At 44.5% G+C, this 16,536-nt stretch overlaps 1 protein-coding gene across 3 annotated transcripts in view; it reads left to right on the forward strand.

Moving 5' to 3' along the window:
- Nucleotides 1-16,536, forward strand: part of SCN10A (sodium voltage-gated channel alpha subunit 10) — a 109,540-nt gene that overhangs the window by 36,400 nt on the left and 56,604 nt on the right. For all 3 annotated transcript variants that reach the window (XM_023732211.1, XM_012555813.2, XM_023732212.1), the window contains 3 exons: nucleotides 1,249-1,357; nucleotides 11,099-11,337; nucleotides 14,197-14,370. In XM_023732211.1, coding sequence (XP_023587979.1) covers nucleotides 1,249-1,357; nucleotides 11,099-11,337; nucleotides 14,197-14,370 — 522 coding nt within the window. The remainder of the gene's footprint in view (nucleotides 1-1,248; nucleotides 1,358-11,098; nucleotides 11,338-14,196; nucleotides 14,371-16,536) is intronic.

Here is a 16,536-nt window from a genome sequence, read left to right on the forward strand (position 1 = left end):
GCCACCTTTAACAAGTGCCTTAAATTCTTCAAGCCTCCATAACTCCTTCCATGAAAGGTTTCCAGATACTGGGAGGATTACATTAAATAATAAATCACCTACATTTGTATAAGGATCTCTGGTGGTACAGTGGTTAAAGCACTTGGCTGCTAACCAAAAGGTTGGCAGTTCGAACCCACCAGCCATTCCTCAGGAGAAAAATGTGGCAGTCTGCTTCCATAAAGATTACAGCCTTGGGAACCCTATGGAGCAGCTCACCTCTGTCCTATAGATCACTGTGAGTAGGAATGAACTCAACGGCAGTGGGTTAGTTAGTTAAATACGTGTGTCTGACAAAAATAATAAATAGTAGCTGCTAGTATCATTTGTTGAGTCCTCATGGTTGGAAAATTTCTAAATTTCTTTATATTTATTAAGCACCTCATATACCTATGAACTTCAATACATGCTTGTTGAATTTGCATTCTGAATGGTTTTCGCAGTGTGGAATCAACTGTCGTGGCCCCAGAGTCCCCAGGTCCTGAGTAAATATGTGGCTAGAGTAGAGTTAGGTGCTTGGCATAGTCCCCAGAGGGGACTTCCAGTGAAGACTCAAAGAGAGAAGAGCTAAAAAGACAGGACACTATCTCATCTCCCAGCCATAGAAGAGATTTTGAAATATTGTGTCAGGCAATTAGCAGCTGCATAATCAAGATGCACAAATGCTTTCTGCAAAAGAATGTGGAATTGTGTATTGGAGAGGGATATGGGTCTATTGGAGAGGGATATGGGTCTATTAGAGAGGAGACTGGGAGAGCAGATTGTGGAGTCAGAATTCTACATAGAAGTCATATGCAGTGACCGGAGGAAGTCTTATAATGACTGCTTGGCCCACTGACACTGAAGCTGTCATCTCCCCTGGGTAGAAGCCTCAGTGACCCTTGAGGCAGCCCCATCCCCGCTCTGGTGCACAGGTCCTGTCCTAGGCCATCAGTTTACAGAACCTCAGGTGAGCCCAGGCCACTTAGTTCATAGCCAGTCTGAGCTCTGATTCCACCCCAACTGTGTGTCCTGGTCCCCATGCCTGAGCTCCCAGACCAAGTTTGAGCAACAGCCCTGTGTCTCCAAGCATGACTGCGGAGGATCGTGGCTTCACTGAGCCACTCTCGGCCACTGGAGGCTGGGCAATTAGAAACTGTGTGATCCATCTTTATCACCAAAGACTTCACATTGGAGGAGTGTCCTGATTCTATGTTGATGTCTCAGCAGGCACTCGATGAGGGACAGAAGATTTTCCTGTCAGCAGAATACTTGAATGAACCTTTCCGAGCCCAAAGGGCAATGAGTGTTGTCAGCATCATGACCTCCGTCCTTGAGGGTAAGTGCTGCTCATTGGAGTGTCAACTCCTCTGTGATGAGTCTCCGTGTGAGCAGCAGAGGGGATGCTCAAAGACCCTAACTACTCCTCCTTCTTATGCCCTTTGCCACCATTACCCTTTATCAATGTGTGTGCGCATATGTGTGTTTATGTTGATAAATTTTCAGAAACAAGAATTTCAAATTAAAAAAAAAAACACATTTAAACAGATTTAAATTTCAAAAAACAAGAATTCAATGAATGAAATACCCTAGTTCGTTTCATGTTTAAATTAACATCTGGTTCATATGCATTCACATAACTAGATTTTAAAAAGATACCAGAGAATTGCAAGCCATCACACAGGTATACAAGAAATTTAGCCATCTTTAATTTTCTATTTTTTTAACTTAATTTCTGTCTTGAGCCCCATTATGCTGAATGTTGGAAGACCAACGTCCAGTTTAAGAAAGTCCTTGTCAATTCAGGGTTCTATCAATCACATGGGGATTCCACTCAGTTTTCCCAGGGATGCTTCTGATTCCAGGTGCTTACACAAAGCCAGTAGGTGGATGAAGAGAGAGGCACTGGGTCATGGCTGCCTGTCCTGTCTAATGTGGGCTGCACAGAGCATGGCTGTGTCTTCCTCACCCTGAGTATGAGGCCTTTCCTAATCCAGCCTTTATTTTACCTCAGTATATGGAGAATCCTGCCTCAGTCAGATCCAGTTATTTGCCTCCGCTAAGCAAATGAAGAAAGTCCTGGGCTGAAGGAGGGAGAGGGGAGCTTGGACGTTGGTGTGTGATCCTGTGTGGCTCTCCAGCCAGCCCTGGGATGGATCTTAATCAGGGCTGGGGAGGTCGTGGTGGACAACATAAACCCAAAAAACATTTGGAGGATTTGAAAATAGAGCTGTTCTGTGCCTTGTTTCTTGGTGAAGCTAGAGGTTCAAGTCTTAGAGAGAGGCTCACATGCCCAGCATGGCCCAGAAATGTAGAGTAGAACTGGCTGGTGATGTACCTGGAGAGAGGCCCAGGGCAGCCCCAGGGAGTGCCCAGTGGCCCCAGAGTGATGGAGAGTAGCTGGTGATGGCCTGATGGCCTCATCCGCACTGAAGATTATGGAAGGAGATGAGAGAGAATCAGATGTAGAGAGGAGAAGAGGGAACAGCCATATCCATGGACTCTCCCACCAGAGACCAGACAAGAACTATGATGACTAAGCAAAATATATTTGGCAATGACTAAGGACCAGCTCCATCCTCCCCCAGGGTGGAGCCCCCTAGAACTCAAACAACCTTAGCTAATGAAGTGGTATCAGACACTGAATTAACCAAAACAAAGCCCCAGGTTGAGGCCTTGAACTATAAATTAAGTTCAATTATTGGGGGGGTGGGGAGGGACTCTCTAAGTTACACTTTTTGCACACCTGAATTTGCGTTTTGAGAAATGTGTACCCATTCCAGTAACAACTGTGTATAGATTCTCTTGTGTTATTTTTCCTCAGTGATTATTATTTAATAATCTCATTTTATTATAATTGTGTCTGTACTCTTAACATTTTTCATGGCTGCATAGCATTTCATCATGTTGCTATGCCCATGATTTTTTTCTTGGCCAGGTGGGTTGCTTAGAAATTCTTTTTGTTATTAGTCATCAAACAGCAAACATTAATTACAACCAGCTTGCTATTTCATTTGTTCCCCAGCTTTCTCCTTCCCTCTTGTTTTATTTGCTCAATCAACAAACATTTGTTGAGCACTTACCATGTGTCTGGCACTGTTCCAGGTGCTAGGAATTCAGTGGTGAATAAGAAATAAACTTTCTTTCATGGAATCTGCATTCTAGGGGAAGGAGGGAGATACAGATGATAAGCACAAATAGATATTCAGGTAGTGATAAAATCTAGGAGAAAAAAGAAGGAAGGAGATGGAGGGTGGGGTTGGGAAAGGGGCTATTTTAGATAAGGTGCTTGTGGAAGGCCATCCTCTCTAAGAAGACCAAAAATCGGAATGAAATAAGGTAATCAGCCACGTGAGAGCTGAAGGGAGAAAGTTCCAGACAGAAGAACAGAAAATGCAATTCGTTTTGTAGGAAGGAGACAGGAATGAACAAAACATGTGTCCCAAAGCGGCTCTAGGGGAGGATGAGAGGCAGTAGAGGGTAATGGTTAAGACCACAGGCTCTGGAGTTCAACTGCCTGGGTTTTTGTTCTGGCTCTGCCATTTATGGTAAGCTGTGTGACCTTTGGGCTCCATTAACTGCCCCATGCCTCATTTTTCTCATCTGCGTTGTTATTATTAGGTGCCGTCAAGTCGGTTCCAACTCATAGTGACCCTATGTACAACAGAAGAGAGCATAACTGCCCGCTCCTGCACCATCCTCATAATCTTTGTTATGCTCAAGCCCATTGTTGCAGCCACTGTGTCAATCCATCTCATTGAGGGTCTCCCTCTTTTACACTGACCCTCTACTTTACCAAGCAGGATGTCCTTCTCCAGAGACTGGTCCCTCTTGATAACATGTCCAGTGTATGTGAGACGAAGCCTCGCCATCCTTGCTTCTAAGGAGCGTTCTGGCTGTACTTCTTCCAAAACAGACTTGTTCATTCTTCTAGCAGTCCATGGTATATTCAATATTCTTCTCCAACACCATAATCCAAAGGCCATTAATTCTTCTTCAGTCTTCCGTATTCATTGTCCAGCTTTTGCATGCGTATGAGGCGGTTGAAAATACCATGGCTTGGGTCAGGCGCAGCTTAGTCCTCTAAGTGATAGCTTTGCTTTTTGACACTTTAAAGAGGTCTTTTGCAGTAAAATAGTGAAAATGCACTTACCTTGTAGCATTTTGTGATGGTTAAGTGAGTTAGAACAAGCAGAGTGCTTAGAACCATGGCTAGCACATAGCAAGCACTCAAAGGGTGTTGGCTGTTATTATAATGACTTTTCACTAGACTGTAAATTTCCTGAGGGCAGAGATGTGTCTGCTTTGCTCACTGTTGCATTTCCAGTACCAACAAGAGCAGTGCATGGCACATTGTAGGCACTCAACAAATAGTAGTTGAATGAATTGTGAATGAATGCTATCCACAGTGGTGATATGGGGGGGGGCTGCTAATTTATAATGAACTGAACTAATGAACAGGAAGAGAATAAGGAATGGTCAATATATGGGGTTAGAACAGACTTCCCCTCAAGGAAGTTGTTGTGAAAGGAGACTGGGAAAGGAAGAAAAACAATGAGTAAAGAAAAGCTTAGGTCAGGTCAAAGAGTTCAATGTTTTCTGGGCCCGGGGCAGATGACCAGCCCACTGTGATGCTGTCTGGTTGAACATTACACCCACCACTCCCATAGGATTGAGGATGCTTGATGCTGTCAGTCTTGATAGGATTTACAAAGGCTGCCTCTTTGGGAATGATTGTGCCGGAGAAAGTTTCACCTGAGCCAACAAGAGCTTGGCAGTTCACTATGCTCAGGGTATCATCAGGGAATGGCATAGAAGCTGAGACTTGACAATTGCCCAGACCAGAAAACCAGAAGCGGGAGCACAGCAGTGAGCACAACCGAGTCTCTGCCCTCCTGCTTAGCAGGAAAGACGGCTGTGAAACAAGTTATTACCAGGGTGCTGAGTCTCGTGAAGGAGAAGTGCAGGGCGCTAAAGGAAACATAGTTAAGCTTCACCTGGGGCGAGGGAATTATTCCAGGCAAAAAGGACAGCAAAGACTGTGAAGCAGAAGAGAGCATAACATTTGAAAACATGAAAGTCTGTTGTGGCTGGAGCATAGAAAGAAAGGGCGGAGGAGCTCAAAATAAGACCACAGAGGTGGGCTGAGACCAGATCCCCAGAAGCTCATAGGATTTTGGACTTCATCCTAAGAGTAGCAAGGTACCATTAAAGGATTGGAGGCAGGAGAGCTACAATTCCATTTTAGAAAGGTTACTCTGAATGCTTGTGGAGAATGGAATTAAAAGGGGAAGAGTGTTGGCAGAGAAACCAGTTAGGAGGAAACCAGGTGAGAGATAACAGTGCCTGGGCTCAGGGGTAGTGGCAGTGGGGATGATGGAAAATTTAAGGATTTGAGAGCTATCTAAAGGGCATAAGATTCAGGACTTTATGATGTACATGGTTCTGGCTTGAGCAAATGAGGGGTACGGGTGCAGCTACTTCTAAAGGGAACACGCTAGTGGGGAAGGGGTCTTCACTGGGGAAAGAGGAGAGGAGAGAATCATGGGTTGGGTCTGGATCACGCTGAGCTTCATGTACCCTCGGGACATTCAGGTAAGGATGTCCAGTAGGAAGTTGGCTTTATGATAAATGGGTCAAGAACTTAGAAGACAATGATAAACTAGAGATACATATTTAAAAGAAGTTTGAATATTGGTGATAATTTTGAAATCATACAAGTGGATAAGACCACATAGGGAGGGATCAATTAAGAAGAGAAGAAAGCATGGGACATAGTCCTAAGAAACTACAATATTTAATGGTTGACTAAAAGAGAAGGAGCCAGCAGAGGCGACTGTGAAGGTATGCCTAGAAAGAGGAGGAGACCCAGAAGAATACAATGCAGAGCCAAGGGTCTAAGAGACTGTCTCAGTCATCTAGTGCTGCTCTAACAGAAGTACCACAAGTGGATAGCTTTACAAAGAGAAATTTATTCTCTCACAGTCCAGTAGGCTACAAGTCCAAATTCAGGGCATCAGCTCCAGAGGAATGCTTTCTCCATCAGCTCTGGAGGAAAGCCCATGTCATCAGTCTTCCCTTGGTCTGGGAGCTTCTCTGCACAGAAACCTCAGGTCCAAAGGACGCGCTCGCTCCCAGCACTGCTTTCTTGGCGGTATGAGGTTCCCATGTGTCTCTGCTCGCTTCTCTCTTTTATATCTCAAAAGAGATTGCATTAAGACACTGATCTTGTCAACCTCATCAGTATAACCTCATCACAGTGATGTAATTTACAAGACAGGAGGAGATCACATATAATCTCATCACAGTGGTAGAGTTTACAACACATAAGGAAATCACATCAGATAACACAATCATACAATACTGGGAATCATGACCTAGCCAAGGTGCTACACACATTTTTGGGGGGACACAATTCAATCCATGACAGAGACCAACAGAGGCAATGCTACAGAGACATCAAGTAAGATGAAGCCTGAAAAGGGGCCACAGGCATTAGTGACACAGAGGTCTTTGGAGATCTGAGCAAGAAAGGAGTGGACAGAGGCCATACTGGAGGAGGTTGAAGAATGAGTGAAGGAAATGGAGGTACTGTGAATACACAACTTTTTCAAGAAGTTTTGTTGTGAAGAGTACGAGTTATGAAGATGACAGCAGGAAGTTTGTAGATTTGAAGGAAGATTTTGTTTTGCTTTTTGTGTTACATTTACATGCTAATCGAGAAGATATGAGAAAACATAAGAACAGGGGCACCTCTTTAACTGTAACAGAAGTAAAGGAGGAAAATTCTTTCTGGATTAGCTTTTTACAAGAGACTTTTTGAGAAGGACACAGGATCATGTTCCAAGCTAGCAAGGGCTGCTAATGAGGCTGTCATTTTCCATTCTGCCTCACTGACAGGCTGCTTCCTACAAAAATGGCACATCTGCAAGACTGCTCATTCAGTGCTACTTCCTGTGGGTGTTACTTTGTTTGTTAAAGCATAAGTCCAAAGAATTTCTTGCCCTTGTTCCAACTAGAGGTTGTTGATTTTGCCCCAGGATACAGCAACTTCTTTAGAGAACTGCTTTGCTAGCTTGTTGTCTACAGCTTCAAGTGCTTCCTCTCAGCATCCTCCTGCACCCTGATTGACCTTTACTGCGTTTGACAGCCCAAATGTTTAAGCACTGGGCTACTGTCCAAAAAGGTCGGTGGTTCAAACTCACCCAGAGTCACCTGGGAAGTAAGGCCTGACAATCTGTTTCTGAAAGGTCACAGCCTTGAAAACCCTATGGAGTACCATTCTACTCCACACACATGTGGTTGGCATCAACTCGACAACAAATAACATAAATTATGATTTCAGTTGATAGATGTCTCCTACTTTGATCAAAATAGAGTTTGCATTCCTACTTCTGTTTCCTGATGCCTTTGGTGATTTCTGGAAGTAGAAAGGGAAGCGCATTATTTACTCCACTATTTTAAAATAGAATCTCTTTATAAATTTGTATTTAGAAGATTTTTGTTTCAACAGACAATACGTTATACAAAATTTAAAAGGTACAAAACCCGTTGAACCAAACCCATTGCCGTCCAGTCGATTCTGACTCACAGCGACCCTATAGGACAGAGTAGAACTGCACCATAGGGTTTCCAAGGAGCGCCTGGTGGATTCAAACTGCTGACCTTTTGGTTAGCAGCCAAACTCTTAACCACTATGCCACAGGGTTTCCAACTGCCCCATAGGGTTTCCAAGGAGTGCCTGGTAGATTCGAACTGCCGACCTTTTGGTTAGCAGCTGTAGCTCTTAACCACTATGCCACTAGTGGTAAAGGGCGTACAGAAAAACGGAAATATCCGTCTGTCTATCCAGTTCCCCCCCCCCAGAAACAATCTTCAAACCAGTTGTTTTGCATATCCTTCCAGAAATATTCTATGTATGTTCAATAAAAAATACCTTTTTCTTCCTCACAAGTGGTAGCATATCACATACTCCATTTTAATGCCATGCCTTGATCAGTTAACGTATGTGGAAAATCATCCTACATCAGTTTATCATAAAAACCTGTTGCCATTCCAACTCATAGCGACCCTACAGGACAGAGTAGAACTGCCCCATAGGGTTTCCAAGGAGCTGCTGATGGATTCAAACTGCTGACCTTTGGGTGAGCAGGCGCAGCTCTTTAACACCGCACCACCAGGGGTCCTGAGTTTCCTGTAGAGCCGCCTTTATTCTTTCCCTCAGCTGTTAGCATTGCATTGTGTGGCTGTACCATCATTTATTTAATCAGTTCCCTCTTGACGGGAAGTAAACTCTGCGGTCAATAACCTCATAGATACGTCACTTTGTACGTGTACGAGCTTAACTATAGGTTAAACACCTTGAAGTGAAATTGCTTTGTCAAAAGGGATATGCATTTTTAATTTTAAAAGATGACACTGTATTTCCGTTCATGAATGTGGTGCCAATTTTCACCCAACCAAGCATTGGATGAGACTGCCTTTTTACTCACATCCTCCCAAACACAGTGGTCACACTGATTTGACTTTGTAAATCTGACTGGTGGAAATATCTTAGTGATTTCATTTTGCATTTCTCTTATTTTGAGGATTGTTGAGCATCTTTTCAAATATTTACAAGTCATTTAAACTTTTCTTATCTGGAAAAGATTAACTATCTAATAATTAATGGGTTAGTCTTTTCCTTATCTATCTTAAGAGCTCTTGTATGTTAAGAATGTGAGCATTATGTCTGTGATGTGAACTGCAAATGTTTTTCTCAGTTGTTTCCTTCGGCTTTATTTGACAAAGTATTTTGAAGATTATAAGTACAGAGTAAGTAATTAAAGTAATGTGATGGCGAAAATAAGTAGTCAGATCCGTGAAGAGAATAGAGTCCAGAAATGGACACGTGTGTATATGAAAATTTAATATATGATAGAAATGACATTCATGCAAAAAGGAGAGATGCCTACAATAAATAGTGTAGGCATACATGACCAGAGATTGGAAAAAATAAGCTAGACCAGTATTTTACTCCTTACCCAAGATAAACTCCGGATGCACCAAAACTTTAAATTAAAAAAGTGAAACTATAGAAGAACTAGAAGAACACGTGGATAGCTATTTTTCAAACTCTGTAGTGAAAAAGGCTTCATATGCAAGGCATAAAAGCAAAAAAATATAAAGAAAAAGACATAAATCTGACTACATACATATTTTTAAGTTACCTGTGGGCGGGGAAACACTGTTAGCAACATTTGGGGGCATGCGTTTTTTCCTATGAACTCATTTTCTTTCGAAAAAATGCATCTAGTACAAAAAATCCAAACACCAAATGTGTATACAGTGAAAACAATGCCTGCTTTCCACTAAAGACCCTCCCTGCCTCCAAACTCTTGGTGAACCCCAGTTTCATTTGTATCCTTCCAGCAATATTCTATGCATATACGAGCACACACACAACACATATAGACACACATAAAGATTTTTCTATATCATTACAAATCATCTGCCTCATCCTTTTTTCATAACGTACTTTACCAGTTATTTGCATTTTTTAAATTATAAACAGTGGCCATTATTTTTCTTTGCTCTTTGGGCTGTATATCTCCAAGGTGCAGGTCTTGCAGTGGAATTTATAGATAGACCTAAAGCTATGAAACTGCCCTCCGTCCAGGTGGCTCCAGTGACACATCCAAGTGGAGATCTAATGGAAACAGCTAGAGAGCTGTACCTGTGCTCAAGGGAGAGATCCAAAGCTGGACATAGGAGATTATCATAAAGCTCGTTTTTAAGGCCACGAGCTCAATGGGATTACCTAGATGGAAGCTGCAGGGAGAAAGAAAGACCAGCGAGAGAATGCTTGAGTTCTGCAACATCTAAAGGCAGGAAAGGAAGGAGAAGCCAGAAACAGAAATTGAGAAGCAGCGGTCTCTGATATGGGACAAAAACCAGGAGACTATGGCATCCTGGAAGCCAAATGGGAAAAGCTTTTCAAGGAGAGCATAATAAATTCTGTCAAATGCTGTGTGAGGCAGTGTAAAATGAGGACTGGAAACTGGCTATTTATTTAAATTCAACAGGGTAACAGCCTGATTCCAGGGGCTGAGGAGAGAACAGGAGGTGAGAAGGTGGAGAAGGTTAAGTGTAGAAAACTCTTGCAAGGAATTTCGCTGTTAATGGGACAGAAGTTGGAGGAGAACATGGACTTCAGCCAGGTCATTTGCAAAGTTGGGATATAATCAAACTATGTTTCCATGCTAATGGGCATGGTCCAGAAGGGAGAGAAGGGGGAACACAGGTCTTGAGTAGGTGAGAGAGGAAGGGGTAGGATACAAGCAGGAAGAGTATAGCGAGCTCGTGCACTGTGATGGGCATGAAGAATATGGGCATGGCTTGCAGAGGTGTTGCAGACCTGGTGATAGGAAGATGAGGAAGTTCTTTTGTGAGTGATTCTACATTCTGGTGAAATAAAAGTGAGCTCGTCAGTTGAGAGTAAGGAGTGGAGAGAAGGAGTTGGAGACTGGAGGAAGTGAGAGATGGCAAACTGGAAGAGTGAAGGCTGGACTGAATCCAGAAACGTGGCAGGATTTCTGGGCAGTGACACACTGGAGGCCAGGGTCCTAGGAGGACTAGTCAGCATGGTTGTGTGCTTCTCTCCAGTCAGGCTCACCCGCCTGGGTGCAGACACAGAGTAGGCTGCAAGCTGGGTGTATTCAGGTTGGGGTTTTGCCAGGCAGCACAATGGCACGGGAGAGGGACAAGGAAATTAAGAGGGTCTGCAAGAGCATAGTTAGAGGGACAGACATGAAATCTAAGCTGGGTGGGTTGAGAAGTAAGGACATGACATAGGTGATGGGCCGTAAAAAAAAGGGGTAGGGTCAGTGGTTTGGAGGACTGGATGGGGGCAGAGATTGGATTGGAGTTGCTGGAGTTAATAAGCTCAGAAAGTGGAAAGGAGTCCTCAGAGAGAGGGAGGACTGCCATGAGATGTCGGAGGCTGTGGGCATTAATAATGACAAGGTCCAGGGGTGACCACGGGGTGAGGCCCTGAGGGGACAAATGGCTGATGCTGTCATTGACCACACCTGTGATGCAGAACTCGAGGAGTCTAAACAGAGGTGCCCACCCTGCTTCACCAGCTTGGCTCGGAAGTATCTGATCTGGGAGTGCTGCTCCTCATGGGTGAAGCTCAAGACGCGTCTCTTTGGGATTGTGACGGACCCCTTCGCGGAGCTTGCCATCACCTTGTGCATCGTGGTGAACACTGTCTTCATGGCCATGGAGCACCACGGCATGAGCTCCGCCTTCGAATCCATGCTGCAAATAGGCAACATTGTGAGTACACTGTCCGGCACTGCCGGCGCTGGGTGGCCAGGGAGCTTCTGGGTGGGATGGGAGCATGCCCTCACTCACTGGAGCACTGATCTAGTTAGCTGAGAGCAGAGGGGCAGTGTGGGAGATGTGTGGACACCGAGTGAAGGAAGTCGAGCCTGGAGGACAAGGCTGAGCTGATGACGATTGCATCGGAATGGAAAAGCACAGGAAGTGGGCAGAGTCCCGAGCTAGGGACAGCTAGCTCCCTCTTGAGTTCTCTGGACCACAATTGCTTTTCTCAGGAAATGATGATAAATGACACTTTCTCAGCTAATGACAATTTATGAACTTGGAAGTTTCCTTCCAGTTCTATTAGTTACTTTTTTATGACTGCTAGAAAGAGTGGCTATGACTTTTCAATGCTGTCACTGCAAGAAAAAGTTGGGGAAAGGAAGAGAAGGGAAGGGAAAGACAGTGGGAGGGAGACAGGGACCATGGAAACATGTTTGCTGGCCTAACTAAACCGTTAGGGAGTCAGAACTTTCCTTTTGCATCTGGTTTAGACATGACACGACTTAAAATTTTCTCCATTATTTTTTTAGTATTATTTGCTTTTAACAAGATAAAATCCGTACTGCATTTTGCTACATGCTGAGTAAAGTATCTGACTCAGAGGGAGAGCAGCCGTCTCCCATCTCTGCCCCACCCACAGGAATAAAATCATAGCCAGCTTTATTTGGACACTTGCTCTAGGCTGGACGTGGCTTCAGTGGCTTTTCATGGAGTTTATCATTTTATTTTCACAGTAACCCTGTGTGGTAGGTACTGTTATTATCCCTTTTCACAAATGGGAAAACTTCAGCACAAGAGGTGAAATAGTTTTCCCAAGGTCATGAAGGTGAGTGAGTGGCAGAGCTGGGATTTGATCCCAGGCAGACTGGCTCCAGAGCCCACACTCCTTATCTCCTGAGCTTAGCCACCTCACAGGACCTACTATTGTGTGTGCGCGTGAGTGTGCGTGAGAGTGTACATGTTATTGTCCATGCTGATGTGCATGTGTGTGAGTGTACATGATTGTGTGACTTTGTGTGAGTGTGTGTGTGTGTGCGTACATGACAAACAGTAGCTCGGAAAGGCCAGGGCTCCACCGCCATGTCCACCCCTGGAGGTGGCCTACCAGGTCTACTGGGATCACCCAGCTATTCTTTCTCTAGGCTGCAGACTTAGGTAGAGAATGGGGTCTCAGAAGAAATGTGATCATCTTCCCTAGAAACCTCCCGTCCCCCCAGTCCAGGGATGTGAAAGGAAATCCAGTAGATTCTGGACACGGTGGAACCAGTATGTGTTACCTTTCGGCAGAGCCTAGTCTAAGAGGTCACATTCTGTTTAAAGATCCTACGAACAGGGAAACTGGGACAAGAGGGGAGAGTTTACTTCCAAGAAGCCAGCCTAAGACCACAGAGGACCTTATGAAAGGACTTTTGACGGGTGGAGAAGTTGAGGCTAGAGAGAGAAAAGGCCTTTCCCACTGTGACCGAGAACGGTGCCATTTTTTTAAAAGAAAGACATTTGTTTGGTGCCTATGATGAGTCAGGAGGTTTATAAACGCTACCTCAACACTATGGCGTTATCCTCACCCTCACTTCACAAGAGAGAGCACCAAGACTCAGGCTGAAAACCCCACCTGAGGGTGCACAGCTGGTGAGGGTGGAACCAGAGTCGACGCAGGTCTCTCAAGGGCACAGCACCCCAACCTCACCCCCCACCACCCCCATTTGCCCTCAGAGCACACTCAGAAGATGCTCTCTGAGTTACGCAGCTGCAGCCTTGGACATTGGGCAAGTACCCTAGACTCTCAGCCTGGTTCTCAGCCTGCAGTTTGCCTATTTCATAGGCTGGAGAGAGACTTTGATGACATCGCGTGAGAGAAAAGCACTTGATTCTGGTCTTTGCTGTCTTCCTTACCTGTTTCCCTTCCCTGATGTTACTTTTATGACTTGAGCCTGATTCTGACTTCTCTCAGCTTCAGAATTCTGTCTTGTTTAAGACAATTGACTTAAAGACCCTCGGAGCTGGAAAGAATCTTACTGCTGTTAGCTGCCACCAAGTCGATTCCGACTCATGGTGCCCGGCCCTGCGTGCGCAGAATAGAACCGGTCTATAGGGTTTTCAAGGCTGTGACCTTTCAAAAGCAGATTGCCAGGCCTGTGTCTTCCGAGGCACCTCTAGGTGGGTTCGAACCGCTAACCTTTTGGCTAGTAGTGGAGCACTTAACCATTAGCACCACCCAGGGACTCCTTAAAAAGAACCTTAGAGAAAATGTATTAGTATTGTTCTTGCTAATAACTATTATTTATTAATGAACTACTATCTGCCAGGCTCTTTGCTAAAAAGCCCATTATCTCATTTTATGCCCATTATACAGATGAGGAAATTGAGATTCAGAGAGGATGGGTTACTTGTCCAAGGTTACACAAGCTAGGAAATGACTAAGTTGGGATTTTTATCTGGGTTTGTGTAGCCCCAAAATCCATGCTTTTGAATGACTGAACCAAACTGGCCTCTCATTTACATAATCATGTAATAATAATTATCCTAATGATTGTTCCCACGTACTCCACTCTTCATTTCATATGGAAAAAAGAGGCGTGGGTTCTAATGCACATTCCCTGAGCACTGGTCCAGAAATCTCTCTATTCTGCCACACTGAGTGTTCCCTGACCCAACCCTTTAGGAACTTGCAGAGAACATAGACATTCAACAAAAACAAGATAAGAGGATTTGGTGTTTTCAAAACAAGATGTTTTCCTGCTACCATACTGGCCATTGCCTCCTGACCCAACAGATTCCACCGCGATGAAACCCTGTTTCCATTCACAGGTCTTTACCATATTTTTTACTGCGGAAATGATCTTCAAAATCATCGCCTTTGACCCTTACTATTACTTCCAGAAGAGGTGGAATATCTTTGACTGCATCATCGTCACTGTGAGCTTGATGGAGCTCAGCACGGTCAAGAAGGGAAGCCTGTCCGTGCTGCGGACATTCCGCCTGGTAATGTTTTCTCTTGACAAATTGGGAAAAGTCCCACCCAGATGCAGGAAGCCCACCCTTGAGAGTAGACACTATCCTCAGGGGACTCCACTAACCAGCTCCTTCTTCCTCTGCTGTCCCTGGGGAGAGGAGGCAGACATGGTGGCTGGGAGCCTGGAGCCTTGGGCTGTGGTCCAAGCTCTTCACTGACTCCAAGTGGGGCATGCCTTCTCCTCTCTGGGCCTCGGTCCCTCATCTGCACAAAGAGGGGGCTTCCATTTATCCTTCCTGTTCTCTCATCAAATAATAACGGTGATCATAATAGCAGCTAATATTCATTGAACACTTACAATGTGTCAGGCGCAGTGTTAAACCCTTAACAAACCAGTGCCAGTTGCTGTTGAGTCAACTCCGACTCATGGCAACCCCATGGGTGTCGGAGAAGATTTGTGCTCCCTAGGGTTTTCTATGGCTGATTTTTCAGAAGTAGATCTCCAGGTTTTTCTTCCTAGGTGCCTCTGGGTGGCTTTGAACTCAGATAGTGGGTTAGCAGGCGAGTGCTTAACCATTTGTGCCACCTAGGAACTCCTTCAAAAAACTCTAAACATAAAATACCTCATTTTATGCTCACAACAACTCTACGAAATAGTTGCTTTTATTGTCCCTGTGGATAGATGAGAATAACTGAGACATTGAAGTGATGACCCCAAAGTCTCAAAGCTGCCGGACACGTGGCAGAGCTGGAAGTCAAATCCCAATTATCTGGTCCCAGAGTCCCAGGTCCTTCCCACTACAAGAAGGCCACCTCTGATGCCTCAGTACCTCAAGTCACAGCCCAAAGTATCTCATGCACCCAAAAACTTCCTTCTACTAGCCATACATGGATGCCTTCCTCCAAACTCAGCTCCAGGAGGGGCTCCCCTGTTCAAGTCACTTTGCCCTGTTGCGCTCAGGCCACCTGCTCTTATAAGAACTGCATTCACCTGGTTTATCAGATTACCAGAAGAAGACCCTGAGGTCCCTGGGTCTCCCAAGTCCCCAGGCTATCTGGAGGAAGCTTGGTGCTTTGCTGACTGTTGGGAGTGGGCAGGAGCCCTGAAGAAGTGACATGGCTTGTTAGCGCAAGAAGTTTATTCTTATTACTCTCTTGTTGCCAACTGGGAGCCCAATGTCCAGTTTCAGACAGAAATGACAAAATGAAGGAGAGTGTGCCCAGCAACCTTGCCAAATTCCAGTTGGGCAGTTCTAACAAGTGTTGGGCTTGTTAGAACCCAACCCAGGGGTTAAAGAAGCCAGCTGGTTCAGGGGAGCAGTAAGATGTTAGGTCAGAAGATCTGCTTGGGGTTCTGTCATGGTCCAGTTGTGCTGACTTCCCCATATTGTGTGTTGTCCTTCCCTTCACCTAAGATGATTCTTGTCTACTATCGAGTTAGTGAATTCCCCTCTCCTTCCCTCCCTACCCTCATAACCATCAAAGAATATTTTCTTCTGTGTTTAAACCTTTTCTTGAGTTCTTATAATAGTGATCTCATACAATATTTGTCCTTTTGTGAGTGACTAATTTCACTCGGCATGATGCCCTCCAGATTCATCCGTGTTGGAGCTGTTTCTCGGATTCATCATTGTTCTTTATCATTGCATAGTGTTCCATTGTGTGTATGTACCATAATTTGTTTATCAATCTGTCTGTTGATGGGCACCAAGGTTGTTGCCATCATTTTGCTATTGTGAACAGTGCTGCAATGAACATGGATGTGCATACATCTATTTGTGTGATGGCTCTTATATTCCAAGGAGTGGGACTGCTGGATCATATGGTACTTCTATTTCTAGTTTTTTAAGGAAGCGCCAGGACCTTTTCCAAAGTGGTTGTACCATTTTACATTCCCACCAACAGTGTGTAAGTGTTCCAGACTCTCCACAACCTCTCCAACATTTATTATTTTGTGTTTTTTGGATTAATGCTAGCCTTGTTGGAGTGAGATGGTGTCTTATTGTAGTTTTGATTTGCATTTCTCTAACGGCTAATGATCCTGAGCATTTCCTCATGTGTCTGTTAGCCGCCTGAATGTGTTCTTTGGTGAAGTATCTGTTCATATCGTTTGCCCATTTTTTAATTGAGTTATTTGTCTTTTTGTTGTTGAGGTGTTGCAGTATCTTATAGATTTTAGAAATTAGACACTGATC

This window comes from Trichechus manatus, unplaced genomic scaffold (genome assembly GCF_000243295.1).
Source record: "Trichechus manatus latirostris isolate Lorelei unplaced genomic scaffold, TriManLat1.0 scaffold00049, whole genome shotgun sequence".
Classification (NCBI taxonomy): domain Eukaryota; kingdom Metazoa; phylum Chordata; class Mammalia; order Sirenia; family Trichechidae; genus Trichechus; species Trichechus manatus.